This window comes from Cnephaeus nilssonii (assembly GCF_951640355.1).
Source record: "Cnephaeus nilssonii genome assembly, chromosome: 18".
Classification (NCBI taxonomy): domain Eukaryota; kingdom Metazoa; phylum Chordata; class Mammalia; order Chiroptera; family Vespertilionidae; genus Cnephaeus; species Cnephaeus nilssonii.
The window spans coordinates 924,525-944,638 of NC_137089.1; the positions used below are offsets into that span (position 1 = coordinate 924,525).

Consider the following 20,114-nt stretch of genomic DNA (forward strand, 5'->3'; position numbering starts at 1 on the left):
TGCGGCCCCTCAGGGCGGTTACAGTGACACCAACAAGGTGGCCCGTGTCTCCGCTGTCCCCACGTTGGTGACCTTGTCCCTGCACAACCTTGGCAGGCAGGTGCTCTGTGTCCCCCTAGCATGCTCTGCTGGGCCTGCTTCCCCGGGGTCTCTCCGTCCCCCAGCTGTCAGAAGAGCAGAGGCCCTGTGCGGCCTGTCCTGCGGGGTCTGGACCCCCACCCTCTCCTGATCCAGGACACCTCCTGTGGGGGCGGCAGAGCGGGAAGGCGCAGGGCTGGGGATGGGCACGCGGGGGGCCAGCAGGGCATCTGGCAGCCTGGGCAGGAGCTCAGCTTGGTCTGCAGGGCTGGGCCCCACGTCCCTCCTGGGGCTCACCGATGACTTCGGGTGCCTGCGTCTCCTCGGGGGAGGGGCCCCATGGCAGAGCCTCCCTCCTCCCACCCTCGGGGGCAGCCCCCGGCACCCTGCTCGTCCTCTGCCCAGCTGGGCTGCGTGCTGCCAGCGGCCCCGCCTGTGTGCGGGCAGCCCATCTGGGCGCCACCTCCAGGCACGCCGTCCTCTCCTCAGCCCCCGCACCCCAGCCCTCCTCCTTCCCGGCCTGGCGCCCCAGGCCCGACTCTTCCGCCCGCAGCCCGTGGGCTGAGGAGAGCGCCCGGGGCGGCACGGGCACTCCTGTGACCACTGTCAGCTGGGTCCGGAGGCGGGCGCGCTGTCAGCTGGACCTCCAGCCCAGGCGCCGGGGGGGGGGGGGGGGGGGGTTGTTACCTAAACGCAGCCAAGCACCAGGAGTGAATAGACCCGGGCCCACCCAAGAACGCGCACAACCTCCTTCGTCTCGACCTTTAGTAAAACCTCCTGGGATTTGTGTATAAAATAAAGACGGGCGTGGGCTCCGGGCCCCTGTCCCTCCATCGGAGGAGCGTGGTCCCACCCGGCCCCAGCTCCTTCCTCCCATCGCTGTGTCTGTCTCTCGTTTTCTCAGTCCCCAGCCGCCCCGACTCAGGACCCGGACCTCTCTCTAGCGGCGCTGGATGCGGGAAAGCGAGGAATATCTACCGCCGGCCGCTTCCCCTCTGAGGATGGGGCGCTGAGCCTGGGAGGGCCTGGGCGGGCTCGGGCTGGCGGTGAGGAGACCGGCGTGGGGCAGGGCCCTGAGGTCACAGGCGCTGAGCTGTCCGGGAAACCCCACTCCCAGCCCCCCCACCTGCCTCCCCAGGAAGCCCCGGCGATGGGAGGGCCGGGTGGGGAGCTCCTGCTGCCTCGGGCCCCTCCCTGGGGGGTCCAGATGGTGCTGGGGCCGGCTGGGACCAGAGCCGTGCTGAGCCCCGACACCTCCTCCGCCCAGATGGCTGGATCCGCCCTCGCCCTGCGGCTGGCCCCACCCCCGTGGGGTCCCCCTCACTGGGAGCCAGACTTGGGGTGCCAGGGGAGGCCCTGTAGGAAGCCCCTTGCCCACACGGCCCTGGGGTTTGGGGAGGGGCCTGCATTTACCCTGAGATGCCGCACGTGAGCCCACGTCTCTAGATGAGTGTCCTCAGGCCGCCGCCTCCTCAGTTCTGGGAACCTGGTGCTCCTCCTTCCGGGCCTGCTGTCCCGGTGGGTGGGGGGGTGGAGAGGGTGCAGCACCAGCCAGGCGCCTGGAAGGAGCTCCCCCCCACAGCGGGGAGCCCTCACTTCCGGCTCTGTCTCAGCTGAGCCGCTCTGCCTGCGTGGGCAGCGACTCCCTGGGGTTATTTTAGGCCGAAAGAAAACCCCGCTGCTCCCCCGCCTGGAGGCGTGCTGAGTACAGACGGTGCCCTGCTCTCAGAGGGAAACTGAGGCCAGCGGGAGGGGCGGGCCAGCCAGGGCTCCTGCTTCCGGCCAGTCCTGCTGCCTGTGTGGGGTCAGAGGCCACGATGAGCTTGCCCTGGGCGGGGGTCTCGCCCCCGTGGCCTCGCTGGGCTCCCCTGAGCAGACCCGCCAGGGCGCGGGGACAGCACGGGGGTGCCGTGTGCCGGGGTCCCACAGGGCCCAGGAACACCCCACCTCCCGCGACCCACGGTGTAGGGGGTCCGAGTCCTGCCTGGACCCCTGGCAGGGAGTGTGAGTGGGAATGTGGTGGAGGCCTGCCTGCACCCCTGAGCTCCAGGTCTGGGGGCACCTCCCGGGCGCTGGGGGCAGGGCCGCCTCAGAATCGTGCCTCCAGCCAGGACACCAGGGGCCACGGGCTGGGGCCCCAGACTTGACAACGGGCAGAAAGGGCTGTCCCAGGCAGGGGGGTGGCGAGGAGGGTGGTGGCCGTTTCTGGCTTCTTGGGGGGCCAGCAGCTGCCGTCACTCAGGGAGGTGGCAGCGGCCAGGCCCGCGTGCCCCGGGCACACGCCTGGTTTCAGGAGGTCACGGTGAGCTGGGGCGGGTGGAGCTGGTCTGGGGAGGGCACTCCCAGCCATGGAAGGTTCTGGAACATTGAGGACTTGCTCCTCTCTGGGGACGTGGGCGCCTGGAGGGTCTGTCCATCCTGAGTGAGCCCAGGGGGAGCCAGCAGGTTGGGGGTCCACTGGGGGTCCGGAGCAGCCCAGACGGCGCCCAGAGGGGTCCTCGGGCTGCGGGGACACAGGGACTGAGAACAGCCTGCTCAGGCCAGAACCTCCCACGCGGCAGGAGCGGGGACTGCGGGGGGACTTCCTGGCAGCAGCGTGCTGGCGGCTGGGGGGCCAGGAAGGGGGGCTGGAGGGCGGTGCGAAGGCTTCCCAGACAGAGCCCTGCCCGCCGGAGGAGGGCCGCTCCCGCAGGGCCCAGGGCTCCCGGGCACCCTCCCTCCGGGCACCGTGCGCTGGTGCCGGGAGGGGACTGAGCAGACGGAGTCGGGTGAGGACAGGCTGCCTGCACGTCTCAGCGCTGTGGGGGCTGGTGAATGCCAGTCCCGTCAGCTCCACCCCCTCCGGTGACTCAGACACGCCAGTCACCCTCCCGAGCGGCTCCTTCCTCCATCCGGAGTCACCAGCCGCCTCCGATGCTCCCGTCTGTGGGAGGGAGGGACAGGGTGGCCGTGAGGTCCTCATTTCAACCCAGAAGCACCACCATCAGCAGTGCAGACCCCGTGGCTGCCGCTGTGGGCGTCACCACCCCAAAGTCACTCCCCACCACCATCGACCTCCACCTGCAGCTCTATTACTGCATCACCACCATCACCATCATCACCACCACTATCACCATCTTCACCACCACTATCACCATCTTCACCATCACCATCATCACCACCACTATCACCATCATCACCACCACTATCACCATCACCACCATCACCATCATCACCACCACTATCACCATCACCACCATCTTCACCATCACCATCATCACCACCACTATCACCATCTTCACCATCTTCACCATCACCACCATCACCATCATCACTACCACTATCAACATCACCACCACTATCACCATCTTCACCATCACCATCATCACCACCACTATCAGCATCTTCACCACCACTATCACCATCTTCACCATCACCATCATCACCACCACTATCACCATCATCACCACCACTATCACCATCACCACCATCACCATCATCACCACCACTATCACCATCACCACCATCTTCACCATCACCATCATCACCACCACTATCACCATCTTCACCATCTTCACCATCACCACCATCACCATCATCACTACCACTATCAACATCACCACCACTATCACCATCTTCACCATCACCATCATCACCACCACTATCAGCATCTTCACCACCACTATCACCATCACCACCATCTTCACCATCACCACCACCACCATCACCACCTTCACCATCACCACCATCACCACCATCACCATCACCTCCGCCATCACCACCATAATCACCACCATCACCACCATCTTCACCACCACCACCACCATCACCATCATCACTACCACTATCACCATCATCACCACCACTATCACCATCTTCACCATCTTCACCATCACCACCATCTTCACCATCACCACCACCACCACCATCACCACCATAATCACCACCATCACTACCAGCACCACCAGGATCTGCAGCTCCAGCTCCAGCCCAGAGCTCGCTACCACCTTTGCGGTACAACTGTCTTCCCAGCGTGGTGACCCCGCCTTCCCCGGCTCCCCCTCTCGCGGGGCTGTGGAGCTGCTGATGGCGGATGAAGTGCAGGAGGAGATCTCAGCTGCCGTGGGGGCTGGCCACCTGGACTCGCACAAACGTGCCGGACGATGAGAACGCCAAGAGCTCTCTGGGCCGGGCCGGCCGGAGGGGAGCCCGTGGTGGAGGGAATGCAGTGGAGAGGCCACAGCGGCCGGGAGCTGCCCCTGAGGAGCTAGAACCTGGACGGCGGCTCAGACCGGCCACCTCGGCTGTGGGCGCCATCGGGGCCCTGCCGGTCCCGCCGTCCGAGCAGCGGCAGGAACAGGCCCCCGGCGCCCCGCCTGGCTCAGCCCCTCGGCCCCACAGCGCCCCGCACAGGCTCAGGGCGGGGACGGGGCCCGGCCGGTGGAGCGGGGACAGGGCCCGGCCGGTGGAGCGGGGACAGGGCGTGTGTGGAGGGCGCGTCCAGGACGCACACGCGGGCGGCGCCCCCGCCACGGGTGGGTCAGACGAGCTGCCAGGAGCCCAGCGGGGCCGGCTGCGCCCCGTCTCACCGGCGGCCCGGGCTTCGGTTCCGGTGCGGACAGCGCAGTGCCCGAGCGCCCCCTGCTGGGCCGGCCGCGCTCCGCACCGGCTCCCGCGGCGGCTGGCCCCCCTCCCTCCCGCTCCGCGGTCCTCGTCCTGGGTCACCGGTGGCCGCGCAGTCACCGCGGTCCCTGTGCGTCCGGGTGGGCCACTCGCGCTCACCCACGGTCACTGCCGTCACCCGCAGGAGAGGGCACCCAGCCCATCCATGCCGGAGCTGAATGGTGAGCTGGGGGCGGGGCAGGTGCCGAGGGAAGCCCGTGCCAGGCAGCCCCTTTCAGCTCGGCTTCGTCGCTTTCATTCTGAATGACGTGGTGGCCTCCCCACCGGAACCCCTTCTTCCAACGCCTCTGGGACCACAGGTGTGGATTGGCCGCCTGAGGCCCTGGGGGCGGGGCCTCAGCCCATTGCCTCTGGGACCACAGGTGTGGATTGGCCGCCTGAGGCCCTGGGGGCGGGGCCTCAGCCCATTGCCTCTGGGACCACAGGTGTGGATTGGCCGCCTGAGGCCCTGGGGGCGGGGCCTCAGCCCATTGCCTCTGGGACCACAGGTGTGGATTGGCCGCCTGAGGCCCTGGGGGCGGGGCCTCAGCCCATTGCCTCTGGGACCACAGGTGTGGATTGGCCGCCTGAGGCCCTGGGGGCGGGGCCTCAGTCCATCGCCTCTGGGACCACAGGTGTGGATTGGCCGCCTGAGGCCCTGGGGGCGGGGCCTCAGCCCATTGCCTCTGGGACCACAGGTGTGGATTGGCCGCCTGAGGCCCTGGGGGCGGGGGCCTCAGTCCATCGCCTCTGGGACCACAGGTGTGGATTGGCCGCCTGAGGCCCTGAGGGCGGGGCCTCAGTCCATCGCCTCTGGGAACACAGGTGTGGATTGGCCGCCTGAGGCCCTGGGGGCGGGGGCCTCAGTCCATCGCCTCTGGGAACACAGGTGTGGATTGGCCGCCTGAGGCCCTGAGGGCGGGGCCTCAGTCCATCGCCTCTGGGACCACAGGTGTGGATTGGCCGCCTGAGGCCCTGGGGGCGGGGCCTCAGTCCATCGCCTCTGGGACCACAGGTGTGGATTGGCCGCCTGAGGCCCTGGGGGCGGGGGCCTCAGTCCATCGCCTCTGGGACCACAGGTGTGGATTGGCCGCCTGAGGCCCTGGGGGCGGGGCCTCAGTCCATCGCCTCTGGGACCACAGGTGTGGATTGGCCGCCTGAGGCCCTGAGGGCGGGGCCTGGTCAATCCTTCCCGCCTCGGCTCCCAGCCGGGCTCACACGGAGGCTCAGGCCGCCCCCTGCTGGAAGCGCGGAGAAGAGGCAGGACCCCTGTGAGTTTCTTGCTCAGAAACGGGGCGTCGTGGGCTGTGAGCTGAGGGGGAGGTGGGGGGGACAGAAGGGGGCCTGGCGTGTGCCCCGCACCCGGCGTAGGAGGGCACCTCGGGTGTGCTCGCACTTGTCCCTCTCACCTGCCTCTGATGGGGGCCACCACGGCCTGGAGGCGTCCCGGAGCCTGGGACTGTGGCCCCAATCCCGCCCTGGCCCTGGCCCAGGACAGCGGGGGAGGCGGGTGGGACGGGGGCGCAGAGGAGGGCAGGGGTTCTGGAGGGGACGGGGCCCCCAAGGCCAGCCAGAGGCGGGGGTCCCAGGGCTCCAGGCTCCCCCCCTCTCCCCATGTCCCTGCTCTGCATTTCTTTCTTCGTCTCAGGTCGTGGCCAGGGGGTCAGGCCTGCCCTGTGCCCCTCGAAGTCTGAGGAGGGGCCGGCCAGCACCCGAGGCTCCCATCAGGCCCCCCAGCCCCCCGGGAGGCCAGAGGCTGCCCGGAGCCACGTGACCACAGGCCTGGGGGCCATGGCCCACGGGGGGGGGGCACTGGGCAGGTGAAGCCGGGATGCCAACCAGGCCGCCCAGCCCCAGCCCGAGGGGCCCCAGGAAGGCCGCACAGAGAGGGCGTGGGTTTTTAGTTCTTTTTATTGAAGAAAAGAAAAGGAGAGAAAAAATAGATTCCCCAGCCCTGCTTCGTCCGGAGGCCCTGGTCCCGCCCGGGGCAGGCGGGCCGGGCAGGGCGGGTGGCTGGCTGCTTCCCGAGGGGTGGGGGCGTCTAAAAAACGGTGCCAGGCCGCCGCCAGCAGGCGGGTCCTCTGCTGCAGCAGCTCAGGTGAGCATCCGGTGCCGGCCGCACCCAGCCCGGCACTGTCCCCGGCCGCCTGTCCGACCGCCGGGGCTGGGTCCGAGGAGGGCGGAGGCACCTTCTGGCCTCCGGCGCCCTGTGCCACGGGGCCGCCGCCTCCTGTCCCGCTGGCTCTGGTCCCAGCACTGCGGGCCTCCGCGGCCGCCGTCCGAGTGCCCTGAGCCGGGCGCGGGCCTGGCCCGCCGCCCTCGAGCGTCTGTGCCCGTCCTGCGGCAGCGGCGGGCCGAGCAGCATCCCTCCTCCGTCCGGTGTGGCCACCGCCCGCCGCTCAGACCTCGGTCTGCAGGTCGATGATGTCCTGGCCCACCAGCGGGATGGTGGCGCCCGACTTCTCCCACTCCACGCCCCGCAGCTCCAGGGGCGACGGCGGCAGCGGCTCCAGCTCCTGCACCCACGCGGGCGGCCCGTGGGCCTTCCGCAGGCTCTCCCAGGGCCGCTTGTTGGGCGTCTGCTGCTTCTCTGGCTGCTGGCCGCGGGCAGTGGTGGCCGCGGGCAGTGGTGGCCGCGGGCAGTGGTGGCCGCGGGCAGTGGACGGACGGGAGGGCAGGGAGGGAGGGACAGCGGGAGAGGGAGAGAAGGATGCAGACAGGAGTCAGAACAGCAAGGACCCACCATGGAGGTACAGACGGGGTGGGAGGCCCAGCCTTGCCCAGAATGCACAGGGGCTGCGGCCCCCTCCGGGGTCAGGGTCTGGGGGGGCCTGCAGGGAAGGGCACGGGCGTCCCCCGCATGGCTGTCCCCCCCTCTGAGAGGCAGTTGCCCCGCCCGGACGCGTCCCCGTCCCCCCAGGGGCAGCATGGACGGGCCGGGCCGCCAGGGGAAGGCTGGACCAATGAACTGAGTGAAGTGGGGTCACAGGAAGGCAGGAGAGGGCAGGCTTACCTACCGCTCTCTCTCGGCGCCTTGCCCCTCGCCCACGGTCCCACCCCCTGCCCCCTGCCCCCCCACCCCCGCCCAGTGCCCCGCCCCCGCAGACCTTGCTCTCGGGGGCCAGCACCTCCTTGTCCTTGTCCGCGTGCTGCAGCCTCCGGCTCAGGTCCTGGAACATGTCCTGGTGCCGTTTCCGCGTGTGCATGATTTTCTGCGGGGGGCGGGGGGGCAGGCAGACCCTGAGCGCCGAGGGCGCCCCTGGCCCCCTTCCCCGGCCCCGCCCTGCCTGCGGCCCAGCCCGAGCTGCCCGGCCAGGGGCCCAGGTGTCTGGGGACGGGACACGGGACCCACCTCAAAGTCCAGTTCCGCATACCGCGACTTCCGCCTCTGTGGGGGGAAGGGTGGTGTGCCTTTGTAACCAGCCCCCCAACCTCCCCATCCCCGTCCTGGCCTCTCCTCGCCTGAGGACGGCCGCAGGGACCCTCACCCATGCAGCCCCTGGGCGCAGACCCCCAGCCTCGGAGCCCCCGTCCCACAGCCCGCGGGGCCTGGGCAGCCTCTGGCTTGGTGGGTCTCAGAGGGACTCCGGTGACCACCCGACCTCAGAGAGGGCGCCACGCGAGCAGGTCCCTGGCCGTGGGCGAGGCCGCCCTCCGGGACCCCGAGAGAGGCTGCCGTGGCCCGAGCCCAGCGGGCAGGGTGGGTGCTGGAGGGCGGCCGTGGCCGGCCAAGGGGACAACTCCAGCCGGACGCTGGCCGTGTGGCCAACCCGCGGCCCAGGACGCCAGGGACCCTGCCCACACCCCCGCCCCCCGCCCGCGGCCCGCACCTCCAGGGAGCTCACGGACAAGGTGGAGACGTTCTCGTTCTTGGTCCCCGTGCCCGTGCTGGGCCCCGGGTGGGGGGCGGGCTCCCCCAGGCTGGGGGGCGCCGGCTCCAGGGTGGGCGGCGGGGGCAGAGGCTGCTGTGGGGGCGGGGGCGGCGGCGGCGGGGGCGGCGGGGGCTGGGCGGGGGGCGCCTCGGGGGGCTGGCGGGAGGGCGGGCTGCGGGCCGGGAGGCCGGCGTCGGGCGTCATGCTGAGGTGGATGAGGCGCGTCTGCGGCATCTGGTCGATGTGGATGCTGTACTTGGGCTCCTCCGGGGGCTTGGGCCGCAGCGTGGCCGTGGCCGTGGGCAGGATCACGTAGCTCGTGTCCAGGGCCTTCTCCTGGGCCCGGCTCAGCTCCGAGTCCAGCTTCTTGAAGATGTCCCCGTCGCCCACGAAGGACGACTTGGGCGCGCGGCCCTTCTTGAGGGTCAGCGAGTGGTTGGGGAAGTCGGGCAGCGGGCCCCCCGGGCGGCGTGGCGAGCCGTGCGTGTGCAGCTTGGACACGTTGGCCGGGAGGCTGTTGAAGTTGGGGGGCGGCACCTTGGCGTGGGCCAGCTTCAGCTTCTCCTCCTCGGGCAGCGAGGGCCGCTTGAGGGTGCCCGTGATGGCGGCCGTGCGGCAGGCGGCGATGTCCTTGTTCAGCACTGAGGGGCGGGGCGGGGTCAGGGGGCCTGGCCCGAGCCCCTCGGGTACCCCCCCCAGCTCGGTGCCGCGGCAGCCGGGGTCCCCTTCGTACCCTCCAACAAGGCTGGGGCCGGTGCCCCCCCACATGCCCTTCAGAGGCGGGGTGGCCTCCGATGGCCCTGGGGGCCCGTGCTGCCCAGGGTCAGGGACACAGCTCCTGGGTGTGGGTGGGACAGCCCGTTCCTGACCAGCTGCAGGGGGGCCAGGCTGCCGTGACCTCTGACCTGCGCTCCAGCCTGCCCGCCACCCGCCTCCATCCTACCGGCCCATCAGCCTCGGCCGGCCCCGGAGGCCCCGGAGCGGCCAGGCCCGGCTGCCCACCAGCCCCTCAGGGCCGACCTCGGCGAGCCGGCTCTGACCGCACCCTCCCCTGTGTCCCGGTGGCCGGGTCCCGCCACACTGCCCAGCCCAGGACCAGCGATCGACGGGCCACTGCCTCCGTCCCGCTGGCCAGCACACAGCCTCCAGCGGCCCAGCCGGCCACTCGCCCGCCACGGCCCGGCGCTTCCCAGGCCTCCTCCCGGCCGCTCCGCTCCGCGGTCCGGATGCCACACCGGCCCCTCGGCAGCCCTGACCTCCGCTCTCTGTGGCCCCAAAGGGGACCCACATCTTCTGGACGAACCTGTGCCCAGGGCCAGGAAGGGCCCCGCCTGCTGCCCCTCCCACTGAGGTCTTCCCGCCCACCTCCCAGCAGCCCTGAGCCCACGGACCAGGCTACGTGCCCCCCAAACTCCTCCCGGGCCTGAGCCCTGGCTGGGGTGCCTACTGCACCCCGGTCCCTGCTTCCCGCACACTCGGTGCTTGTGTGGTGACACCCTCCTACCGTCCCCACCCTCCCAGCCACTCATTCAGGAGGCCAAGGCCGGGCTGAGCCATATCCCCGATTAGGAAGAGATTGGAGGCCCCCCAAACAGGGCTGGGCCAGGCCCCAAAGCCCCCCAAGACTTGAGGCCTCCTCCCAGGGAAGTTGGCTAGATAGCATGAGCCTAAGAGGGGGGCGGCTCCAGCCGCTGCTCAGCCCAATGCAGAGATCACCTCCTCCAGGGAGCCCTCCTGGGTCTCCCTGGCAGCAGCTGGCGCCCCCCGCCCCCCGGGGCTGTCCCAGCTCTCCAGGGCTGTCTCTGGAGAAGGTGGTCCTCAAACACCTGGCAGACCAGAGGGAGGGTGCCCCCCCGAAAGACTGCCTGTCAGGGCCCCAGACCCTTGGTTCACAGAACAAGGATTCTTGGGGGGGCTTCCTTTTATTGGGAAATTCATTCCCTTGTTGCCTTTGCTTCCAGGAAGCTCAGCGCAGCCTAGGGCTCAGCGGTGGGTCCTACCTGCCTTCCTCCTGCACCCCCATCTGAAAACCCACTCCACCCTCCTCCACGGCTGGACGCACAATGAGGAAATGAAGGACACACAGAACAGGAGCCGGCGGGCGGGCAGGCAGGGGAGTGAGGGGAGGTGGGCGGGGACAGAGCTTGTCCAGCGTCCCTGCCCTCCGAGGGGGAGGTGGAGGCCGGAGACGCGCAGAGCTGTGGGTGCTGAGGACTGGGCTGACGGGAGGCGGTCTCTCCAGGGCCAAGACCTCGGCTACCCACAGACCCTGGCTGCTGCCTCGGCGGGGGCGGGGCTGGGAGGTGTGGGCGCTGGTGCCAACAGGTCTGGCTGGGCCCAGACCCCGAGGGCGGTGTCCCCTCGGCCAGGGCTCCGGGCAGCAGTTCCTCGGTCGGGGGTGTGGGGTGTGGGGCTGTGGGAGGCGGGGTCGGAGGAGGACGGACGAATGAATGGACAGACGTACGAAGAAAAGGAAAAGAAGCAAGTGGGCCCCGGCGAGGGCCACCTGTCGCTCTCACCTGTCAGGCGCTCACCTGATCTACAGGCCAGATCCACATCCTTCTCGAAGTCGGTCTGCAGGAAAGACGGGCTGGTGAGGGCGGGGGCGGGGGCAGGGGGCAGAGCTGCCGCTGCCCGGGGATCCGCGAGGCCTGCAGGTGGGGGGGAAGGGCTACCCTGGGGCTGCCGCCATGCCCTGGAGGCGTGTGCCCACGCGTGGCAGTGTACGTGTGTACACAGTCCTGAGGCCTAAGGGGGTCCACGCTCAGGGGTTCACCTAGGGCACTACCGGGGCCGGAACAGGCAACCCGAGGGGCAGTCAGGGAGGGCTCCCCGGAGAAGGTGGCATCTCCTTGGACAGGGTGAGCAGCAGGAGAGGGCGGGGTGCGCAGGGGGGCACCTGGGGTGGAGGCCCCGAGTCCGGTCCTAAGGGGGTCTGGCTGGGGACAGGGCCACGGCAGGTGGTGTGAGTGGACAGGCCAGGCCGGACCCAAGGGAGAAGCTGCAGAGGCCGGGAGCTGAGACAAGGCCCGGGGCACCAGCCCCACCCAGATCTCATCAACGTGACCTGCCTGACCCCCAGCCCTGGACCAGGGATCCGACCCGGGAGCCTCAGTTTCCCCAGCTGCACCCTGGGCTCCCAGTTCCTCCCGGCGGGGCTACCATGAGCTGGGCGTGGCCGTTCTGGAAGGAGCCCCCGGAGTCCCCGTTGCCCTCCTCCTGGCGGTCCACCACGCGGCACTTCACAGCGTCCTGGACCTGGGGGCGGAGAGCACAGGTCAGAGGTCAGCGGCAGCTCGGGCTGTGGACGACGGGACCCTGGCGGCGCCCGAGGAGGCTGACCCACGAGGCCCAGAGCAGGAGTCTTGGCTGCCATGGGGCTGCCCACATCTCGGGTGGCTCCCGGCCCCAGAAGGACCCCCCCCCCGACACACACACACGCACACGCAGTGCCCGGGGCCGAGCAGCACGGCACAGGAAGGTCCCAGCCCCCCCCCCCACCTCTCTGCGCAGGATGCAGTGCACCATGACGATGACGAAGCCCTCCAGCGAGTCGAAGACGGCGAAGAGGATCTGGAAGAGGGCGGAGCGGCGGTCGGTGACGGCGAGCACGGCGGACATCCAGGTCAGCGCCAGCAGCGGCAGCACCACGCACGAGCTCCACAGCGAGGCCCTGCGGACGGGCCGCGTCAGGACTGCGGGAGGGACCCCAGCCGGGCCCGGCCTCGGCCCCCTCGCTCCCACGGGGCCGGCTTCCCCGGCCCAGGCGGTGTCCTCTCCGGGGTCTCTGCCCTCCACCCTCTGCACAGACCCCGCCCTGACAGGCCCCCCGAGTTCTGCCAGCAACCAGGGCTCCCAGGGGCGATGGGGACGCGGGAGGTCGGTGCCCGGGGAGGGGGCTCTCTGGGACACCCGGGCCCTGGCTGCCCAGGAGGCCACGGGCAGGGGAGGAGGCCCCTGCTGGTTCCGGCTCCCAGGGCCCCACAGCCCTCAGCCCCGTCAGGGGGAAAGGCCCGGGGAAAGATGGCCACAGGGAGGGGCGCCTGGTCAGGCCTCTGAGCTCTGAGCTCTGGACAGAGAGGGAGGGAGGGGAGGAGCTGGAGGGAGGTGACAGGACAGACGAGGCCGGGCAGGTCAGGGACGGGCAGAGACAGACGGGCACAGACTGACAGGCGCTTCCTCCTCCAGGTGAGCCCTGCTTGCCCATCGTCCCAGGGGAGGGGCTGCCGCTGCTCCTCAGCCCTCGCCTCCTCCTCCAGGGAGTCCTCCAGGAGCACCTCACTCAGGCGTTGCCCTTGGCAGCCCGGGCCCCTCCCCGCACAGCACAGGCTACTGGGAGGAGAGAAGCTGGGAGGCGCAGGATGAGGGAGAGCGAGGAGACAGACACACAGGCCAAGCAAGACTGGCACGCAGGGGTGAGGGCGGGCGGGGCCCAGGGCGGGCGGGGCCCAGTGCCGACACTAGCCAGGCTGAGGGACAGGCAGAGGAACGGGAAGGGGAGGGGGCTCAGGGGCTGGGGGCCAGAGAGGGCCACCGTCCCCGTGGGCTGGAGGGACAGCACCCTCCCCCTGCAGCAGGCAGCGCTGTGTGCCCTCAGGCCAGGCACTGCCCTCTCTGGGCCCCTTTCCCAGGTGGGACATCCGGGCCCATCCTCCACGCCGAGGCACACGGCGGGCGCCCAACCCCGAGGGGGAGGGGCCTGGCGGAGGTGAGCTCCCCGAGGGCAACCGGTTCCACTGCTTCTGAGGCCCTAACCCCCCACTCCCCCCCCCCCCCCCCGCCCGGGCCGGATGGGGACACCGCGGCCGAGCAGGCAGGTCGCTGGGCGCCCGCACAGGCCGTGCCTCGGTTTCCCCGCTTGCGGGCTCTGGTCCTACCCTGCCCGCTCCTTCAGCTTCTTGTCGGTGATGCCGTCCTTGGACACGAGCTTGTTGAACACCAGGATGCCCATGGCCATGTTCACCTGCGGGCAGAGGCGGTGGGTGCCCATGCTCCGCCCACGCTGTGCCCCACCCCGCGCCCGTCAGGGGATGGGGCTCCCGGGGAGAGGCAAGCCTGGCCCACACCGTGCCCCCTCACCCGCCGTCTCCTTCGGCCGCTGGCCGGGGCCCTCGTGCCACACGGACCCTCCCGCCCCCACAGGCTGGGCATCGGAGCTCAGGCCTCCCACGCGGCTCCCCCACCGACAGGCGCTGCTGCGACCTGGGAGCCCGGCGGGCGGTGGGCAGAAGGGCAGGCGACCCCGGGGCTCAGGTGACTCAGAGGTGACGGGTCTACCCACGGGCGGGACGGGTGGGCGCCCCGGAGGGTCCTCAGGCGGCTGCGCTGACCAGCCCCGAGGCCCATCTGCCATGCACGTCGGTCAGCCATGGCCCGAGGTCAGAGGTCAGGTCTGGGAGAGCCTGGCCCTCCCCGGCGTGGGGCTGACAGGGAAGCACCTGCCTGCTCAGGGCACAGGGGCCTCAGCGCCCCGTCCCGCTGCCGCCACGCCCACACGCGCCCCATGCCACCCCCCCCCCCCCCGCACCCCTGCTGCTGCATCCGCCCACGACGGGGAGCCCACCCCCACCCGGGAGCTCGTCACAGGCCGGCACCTGCCGGAGCGGAGCCTGCTGGGCGCTCAGGGCAGTCTCTGCTGCCTCGCTCTCACTGAGCCTGAGAAGCACCCCCAGGGGCCCCCCTCGGACCCTCCCAGGCCCCGGAGCTCCCGGGGTCCCCCCTCTCCCTGCGCCCCCCGCAGAGAGGCTGCTTGACCTGCCTGGTCCTGTGGCTGGGGGACCCTGGGCCTCCGCGTTCGCTGACCTGAGACCCTGGGCCCGGAGGTCCGGGCGGCTGACCTCACACCCAGCGGGTCCGGCCCTGCCCCCCTCCGCTCCGCGGCCTGACCCCGTGGAGGTGGCTTTCCTGGGGACCTCCCTGCCCCGCCCCTCCCTGCCCCGCCCCTCCCTGCCCCGTCTCGGAATAAAGGCGCTGGGTGAGCTGGGCTGTGGGAGGGGCCTGGGCACAGTGTGGGAAACAGCGGGAGGAGAGCCTCCGGGGCCAGGGAGAGGGCTCCTCTCAGCCCATCCAGGGAGGCGGCTCCGCCCAGGCCTGGCCCACAGCCCGGCCCCTCCTCCATCTGCCCACCTGGCCCACCCACCCCGTCCCTCGCTCAAACACGCACCCACGTGGCAGGTGCACAGCTGGTCCCCAAGGATCAGGCAAAACGCTCCCAGAAACCGCTCTCCCAGCCCAGGGTCTGCCCCCTCCCCGCCACCCCAGGGGACAGTGGACGCTGCCCCCCCCCCCCCACGTGGGTGACCGAGGGCCGAGCCGGGGCCACGGGGCAGTCCCTACCAGCACCACAGCCGCAGCGGGTCCCACGAAGGCGTACAGCAGCCCCCCCTCCAGGGAGAGCCAGCAGCTGTGGGGGAGACGCTGGTTACGGGCAGGCGTGGGTCCGGGGGGAACCACAGCTCCCAGGGGGGCGGGCAGGTGAGGGGCAGAAGGGTCAGCGCAGGCAAAAGGCCCTGAGTCTGGGACCCTCACCTCATTCTCCAGCCTCAGAGCCCTCGGGGAGGGGCCAGGAGCACCCCAATTTATGAATGGAGGAGCAGGCCCAGAGCAGGGGCGTGGCAGGGGACCAGGTGCCCTGACCGACCCCTCCCCTCAGCTGTCCCTCCCTGCCTCCTCCTAGACCCGCCCATCTCCACGCAGGCCCTCCTTCCTGACAAACGCGGCTGGCCCTCTGCTCCTGCTCATGCCTCTGGCCCTTCCTCACCCCTCACTCTGACAGGAGCCCCCAACCTCCCCAAATCTCCTGGACACCCCCAAGGCGGCCCCCAGGGGCCTGGAGCCCAGCGAGGATGCCGTGCTCTTGTGCTTCCTCCTCGGCCCCAGGCCTTCCGCCCTGGCTGCCTGTCAACGAACTCCTCTTCATCCTGCAGAGCCCCGCTCAACGTCCCGTCTTCTCCTGCTCCTCCTTCAACCCCAGCAGCTGGGTGTTCCTTCCTCTCAGCCTCACCCCCTGGGGCTTCTAGTCACTGGCTGCTCACTCATGTCCTCTGCCCCCACTCCCCAGACGGGCGCTGCGCCAGGGTCCAGCCACATCCTGTGCCCCTGGGCTCCACAGTGAACCAACCTGCACAGCCAGTATCAGCTGCGCCCCCTGCCTCTGGCCACCCCTTCCTCCCCCTCCCCGCAGCCGTTAGGCCCTGGTTCCTCTCCCCCCGCGCCCCCCCCAACCCGGGAAGCCACACGGCCGCTAGGGACGCCCCTCAGCTCCCCGCCCTCGCCCGCTGACCCTCAGGGCCTCACTGACCTCCTCCCGGAACAGGCCCCACCGCCCGCCCGGCCCGGGGCTCCCTGCAGTCCCGCTGGTGCAGGGCGGGCCCCACAGATGGGGACTCAGAGAGGCTGACGGACCTGCCCGAGGAGGAGGCGGGAGGCTGACAGCCCAGCACGGTTCCTCCCCATCCCGCTGCCCTCGGCCGGGAGGAGCTGGCTGATGGGGCGAGGAGGCCGCCCGAGGAGCCAGCCTCTGGGGCCTGGCCCCACCCTGTCCCAGCCGTGGCTTTCTCGTCTGAGATGGAGGCCCTTCTGGGGCCGTGGGAGGGCCTGGGGGTGCGGCGTGGGCCCCCCACATCCCCACCCCGCCCCGACTCACTAGTTCATGGTGCTGTACCCTTTGGCCTTGGTAAATCCCACAGAAATGGCCACGACCAGCGCAGGCAGCCCTGTGAAAGGACCAGGAAGAGGGCGTCGGTCCCCCGCGTCCAGGCTGCGCCGGGGGGGGGGGGGGGGACGTGACTCTGAAGCCTGGGGCAGAGGGTGACACTGAGCACGTGAGAGGGGGTGAGCAGACGGGGAAGGGACCGCAGAACTGGGGGCAGGGATGCAGACGAGCAAGGAAGGCCCAGGACGCCCCGTCCCCTCCGGCTTTCAGATTCAGGAGGAGACGGGGCTGCGTAAGTGCATGGACCAGGGAGCACGGACCGGGGAGCACGGACCGGGGAGCACGGACCGGGGAGCACGGACCCGGGGAGCACGGACCCGGGAGCACGGACCCGGGAGCACGGACCCGGGGAGCACGGACCTGGGAGCACAGACCGGGGAGCACGGACCGGGGAGCACGGACCCGGGAGCACAGACCGGGGAGCACGGACCGGGGAGCACGGACCTGGGAGCACGGACCTGGGAGCACGGACCCGGGGAGCACGGACGGGGAGCACGGACCGGGGAGCACGGGCCGGGGAGCACGGACGGGGAGCACGGACCGGGGAGCACGGACCCGGGGAGCACGGACCTGGGAGCACGGACCCGGGGAGCACGGACCGGGGAGCACGGACTGGGGAGCACGGACGCGGGAGCACGGACCCGGGAGCACGGACTGGGGAGCACGGACGCGGGAGCACGGACCCGGGAGCACGGACCGGGGAGCACGGACCGGGGAGCACGGACGCGGGAGCACGGACCGGGGAGCACGGACTGGGGAGCACGGACGCGGGAGCACGGACCCGGGAGCACGGACCGGGGAGCACGGACCGGGGAGCACGGACCCGGGAGCATGGACCCGGGAGCACGGACCGGGGGAGCAGGGGTCGGGAGCATGGCCGGGAGCAGGGGCCGGAGCTGCGCGGGCACTCACCCCAGCCCAGGCAGAGGAAGCGCTTGCGGATGAGGCGGTTCCGGAGGCGGCCGGTCACGGCCATGTAGGACTGCCAGGCCTCGGTGAGCACCCAGCAGAAGGACGACAGGAAGAAGAAGTGCAGGAAGGCGGCCACCAGCGTGCACACCACCTGGCGGGCGGGCGGGGGCTGGGCAGGCGCTCGTCCCGGGCCCCACGCCCGCCCAGTGAGCGGCCCAGGGCCGCCTCGGTGACCAGGTCAAATCCCAGGCAGGGAGCCACCGACGGGCTGCCCGGTCCCCGGCCTGAGATGGGCTGTGGGTGCTGCGCGACCCGCCCACGAACGGCCAGGGACAGGCACCCTGCCACCCGCCTTCCTCACCCGCCCCCACGCGCCGACGCATCGCTGCCACCGGGAGCCCACCAAGGGCCCGGCCCAGCCCATCTGTTCCGTCGGTGGTGACCCCGAGGCCCGGAGGGACAGGCCACTGCCAGGGTCACCGGGTGAGGCACCGACAAGCTCAGAGGAGCCTGGGCCCAGCGAGGGTGGCGACAGGCTGAGCCGGCTCATCACCAAGCTCCGTCCAGCCGGAGACTTGGGACGCCCGTCCCCATGCCCGCCTGGCCGGTGACACCTGCCTCTGCCCGGCTGGAGCCACATAGCGGCCGTGGCCAGAGAAGCAGTGAGAACTCCAGCTCCTAAGCTCCCATCACCCATCGCCCATCCCATCGCCCATCCCATCGCCCACCCCATCACCCACCCCATCACCCACCCCATCACCCATCGCCCATCCCATCGCCCATCCCATCGCCCACCCCATCACCCACCCCATCACCCATCGCCCATCCCATCGCCCACCCCATCACCCACCCCATCGCCCACCCCATCACCCATTGTCACCCTACTGCCTACCCCATCTGGGGACCCTGGGATGGGCGTGGCAGCGCCAAACACCTACCCTGCTGCGGGTCTGCGTCTGCCCGATGAGGATGAGGGCGTTGGAGGAGATGATGGACAGGCAGAAGTTGATGAGGATGACGGATCGTTCTGAGCGGATGTACCTGGGGGAGGGAGGTGTGGTCAGCGCCCACAGGGCCTCACCTGACAAGACCTGGGGCCCCATGGCTGCACCAGTACCATGTGTCACTTCCTCCCAGCAAACACTGCCACCACCACCACGACCACCACCACCACCACCATCACCACCATCAATATCACCACCACCACCACCATGAACACCACCATCACCACCATCAATATCACCACCACCATCACCACCACCATCACCACCACCACCACATCAATATCACCACCACCACGATCACCACTACCACCACCACCACCATGAACACCACCACCACCATCACCACCACCATCACCACCACCACCACATCAATATCACCACCACCACGATCACCACTACCACCACCACCACCATCACCACCACCACCATCACCACTACCACCATCTCCACCACCACCACCACCATCATCACTGCCACCACCACCACGACCACCACCACCACCACCATCACCACCATCAATATCACCACCACCACCACCATGAACACCACCATCAATATCACCACCATCACCACCACCATCACCACCACCACCACGATCACCATCACCACGATCACCATCACCACCACCATCACCATCATCATCATCGCCCACCCCATCACCATCATCACCACCATCACCACCACCACCATTACCACCACCACCACCATCACCACCATCATCATCACCATCACCATGACCTCCACCATCACCACCATCATCACCATCACCACCACCACCACCATCATCATCATCGCCCACCCCATCAACATCATCACCATCACCATCATCACCACCACCACCATTACCACCACCACCACCATTACTACCATTACCACCACCACCACCATCACCACCATCATCACCATTACTACCATCACCATCACCATGACCTCCACCATCACCACCACCACCACCATCACCGCCATCACCACGTCCACTTCACCGCACACCACGTTCCAGCACAGCCAGGTGCCGGGAGAGCCCTGGGAGCCACTGAGCACAGCTGCCCCCCCCCCCCAGGCTGGGAGTGGCTCATCCTTATCACGCAGGGTCCCTCCTGCACTCCTCCCCTCAGACACAGCTCACTCTTGGGGTCTCTGCCGCCTGCGTCCAGCAGCACCCGTGCCCCTCGCCCCACCCGGTCTGATCCTGACTTTGAGGGAAGAAGGTGGGGGGGCTCTGAGCGGACTGTGTGACCCCAGGCTAGTGACCTGGCCAGTCTATGCCTCGGTCTGTCCTCTGTGAGGGGGCTGGGGTAACAGCACTGCTGCTCAGGACTGTGGCCTCAACTCAAGAGCGACGGCTCAACGTCAGGCACCGTCACCCCCGGCCCGTTTCCAGTGCGGCGCCCAGCGGCCGGGGGCGAGCTGAGGGCACAGGGCAGAGCTCAGGGGCCGTGACCTACCTGGTGTGACATGTGGCCTCGGAGGTCATGGCCCTCTCTTGGCCGTCTCCTGACAGGGACAGCAGGGTGGTGCCCCGCAGAGCTCAGGGGAGGCACCTGGAGAACCGCAGCCCGGCTGCCCCCCCCGCTCCAGAGTCTGGGGAGTCCGAGGCCTCAGGGGAGGGCAGGGCTCAGGACACAGCGTGTCCACAGGGGACCCGGGCCGGGGCCGGGGGAGGGGCCCTGGACGCTGACCCTCCTGCTGCCTCCACCCTCCCCCCCGGCCACATCGACCGCTCCCTGCCGGCCTCGGCGCGATGTCAGCTCAGTCATCGGCTGGCCCTGCGCTGCCCATGGGGCTGGGCCGTGGGGGCTGCGGGCAGGCAGTGACCTTGACTTCATGCTCCATCCCAAGCTCTGCTCAGTGGGGCTCACGGCCCCTGGCCCCTGCTGGCACTCGCACGCTCAC

At 69.9% G+C, this 20,114-nt stretch overlaps 1 protein-coding gene across 7 annotated transcripts in view; it reads right to left on the minus strand.

Moving 5' to 3' along the window:
• Positions 1 to 6,620: 6,620 nt before the first annotated feature.
• ADGRB1 (adhesion G protein-coupled receptor B1) overlaps positions 6,621 to 20,114 on the minus strand; it is a gene marked incomplete at its 5' end in the record, with an annotated part of 58,679 nt that continues 45,185 nt past the window's right edge. For 2 of the 7 annotated variants that reach the window (XM_079796455.1, XM_079796459.1), the window contains 5 exons: positions 6,621 to 7,316; positions 7,827 to 7,931; positions 8,072 to 8,107; positions 8,550 to 9,232; positions 11,111 to 11,165. In XM_079796455.1, the coding sequence (XP_079652581.1) occupies positions 7,119 to 7,316; positions 7,827 to 7,931; positions 8,072 to 8,107; positions 8,550 to 9,232; positions 11,111 to 11,165 (1,077 nt within the window). In that variant the 3' untranslated portion in view covers positions 6,621 to 7,118. Of the gene's footprint in view, positions 7,317 to 7,826; positions 7,932 to 8,071; positions 8,108 to 8,549; positions 9,233 to 11,110; positions 11,166 to 11,753; positions 11,850 to 12,092; positions 12,265 to 13,468; positions 13,555 to 14,927; positions 14,995 to 16,236; positions 16,307 to 17,217; positions 17,369 to 18,155; positions 18,259 to 20,114 lie in introns of all 7 variants that reach the window. The other 5 variants (XM_079796461.1, XM_079796460.1, XM_079796457.1 and 2 more) reach the window with 5 other exon arrangements.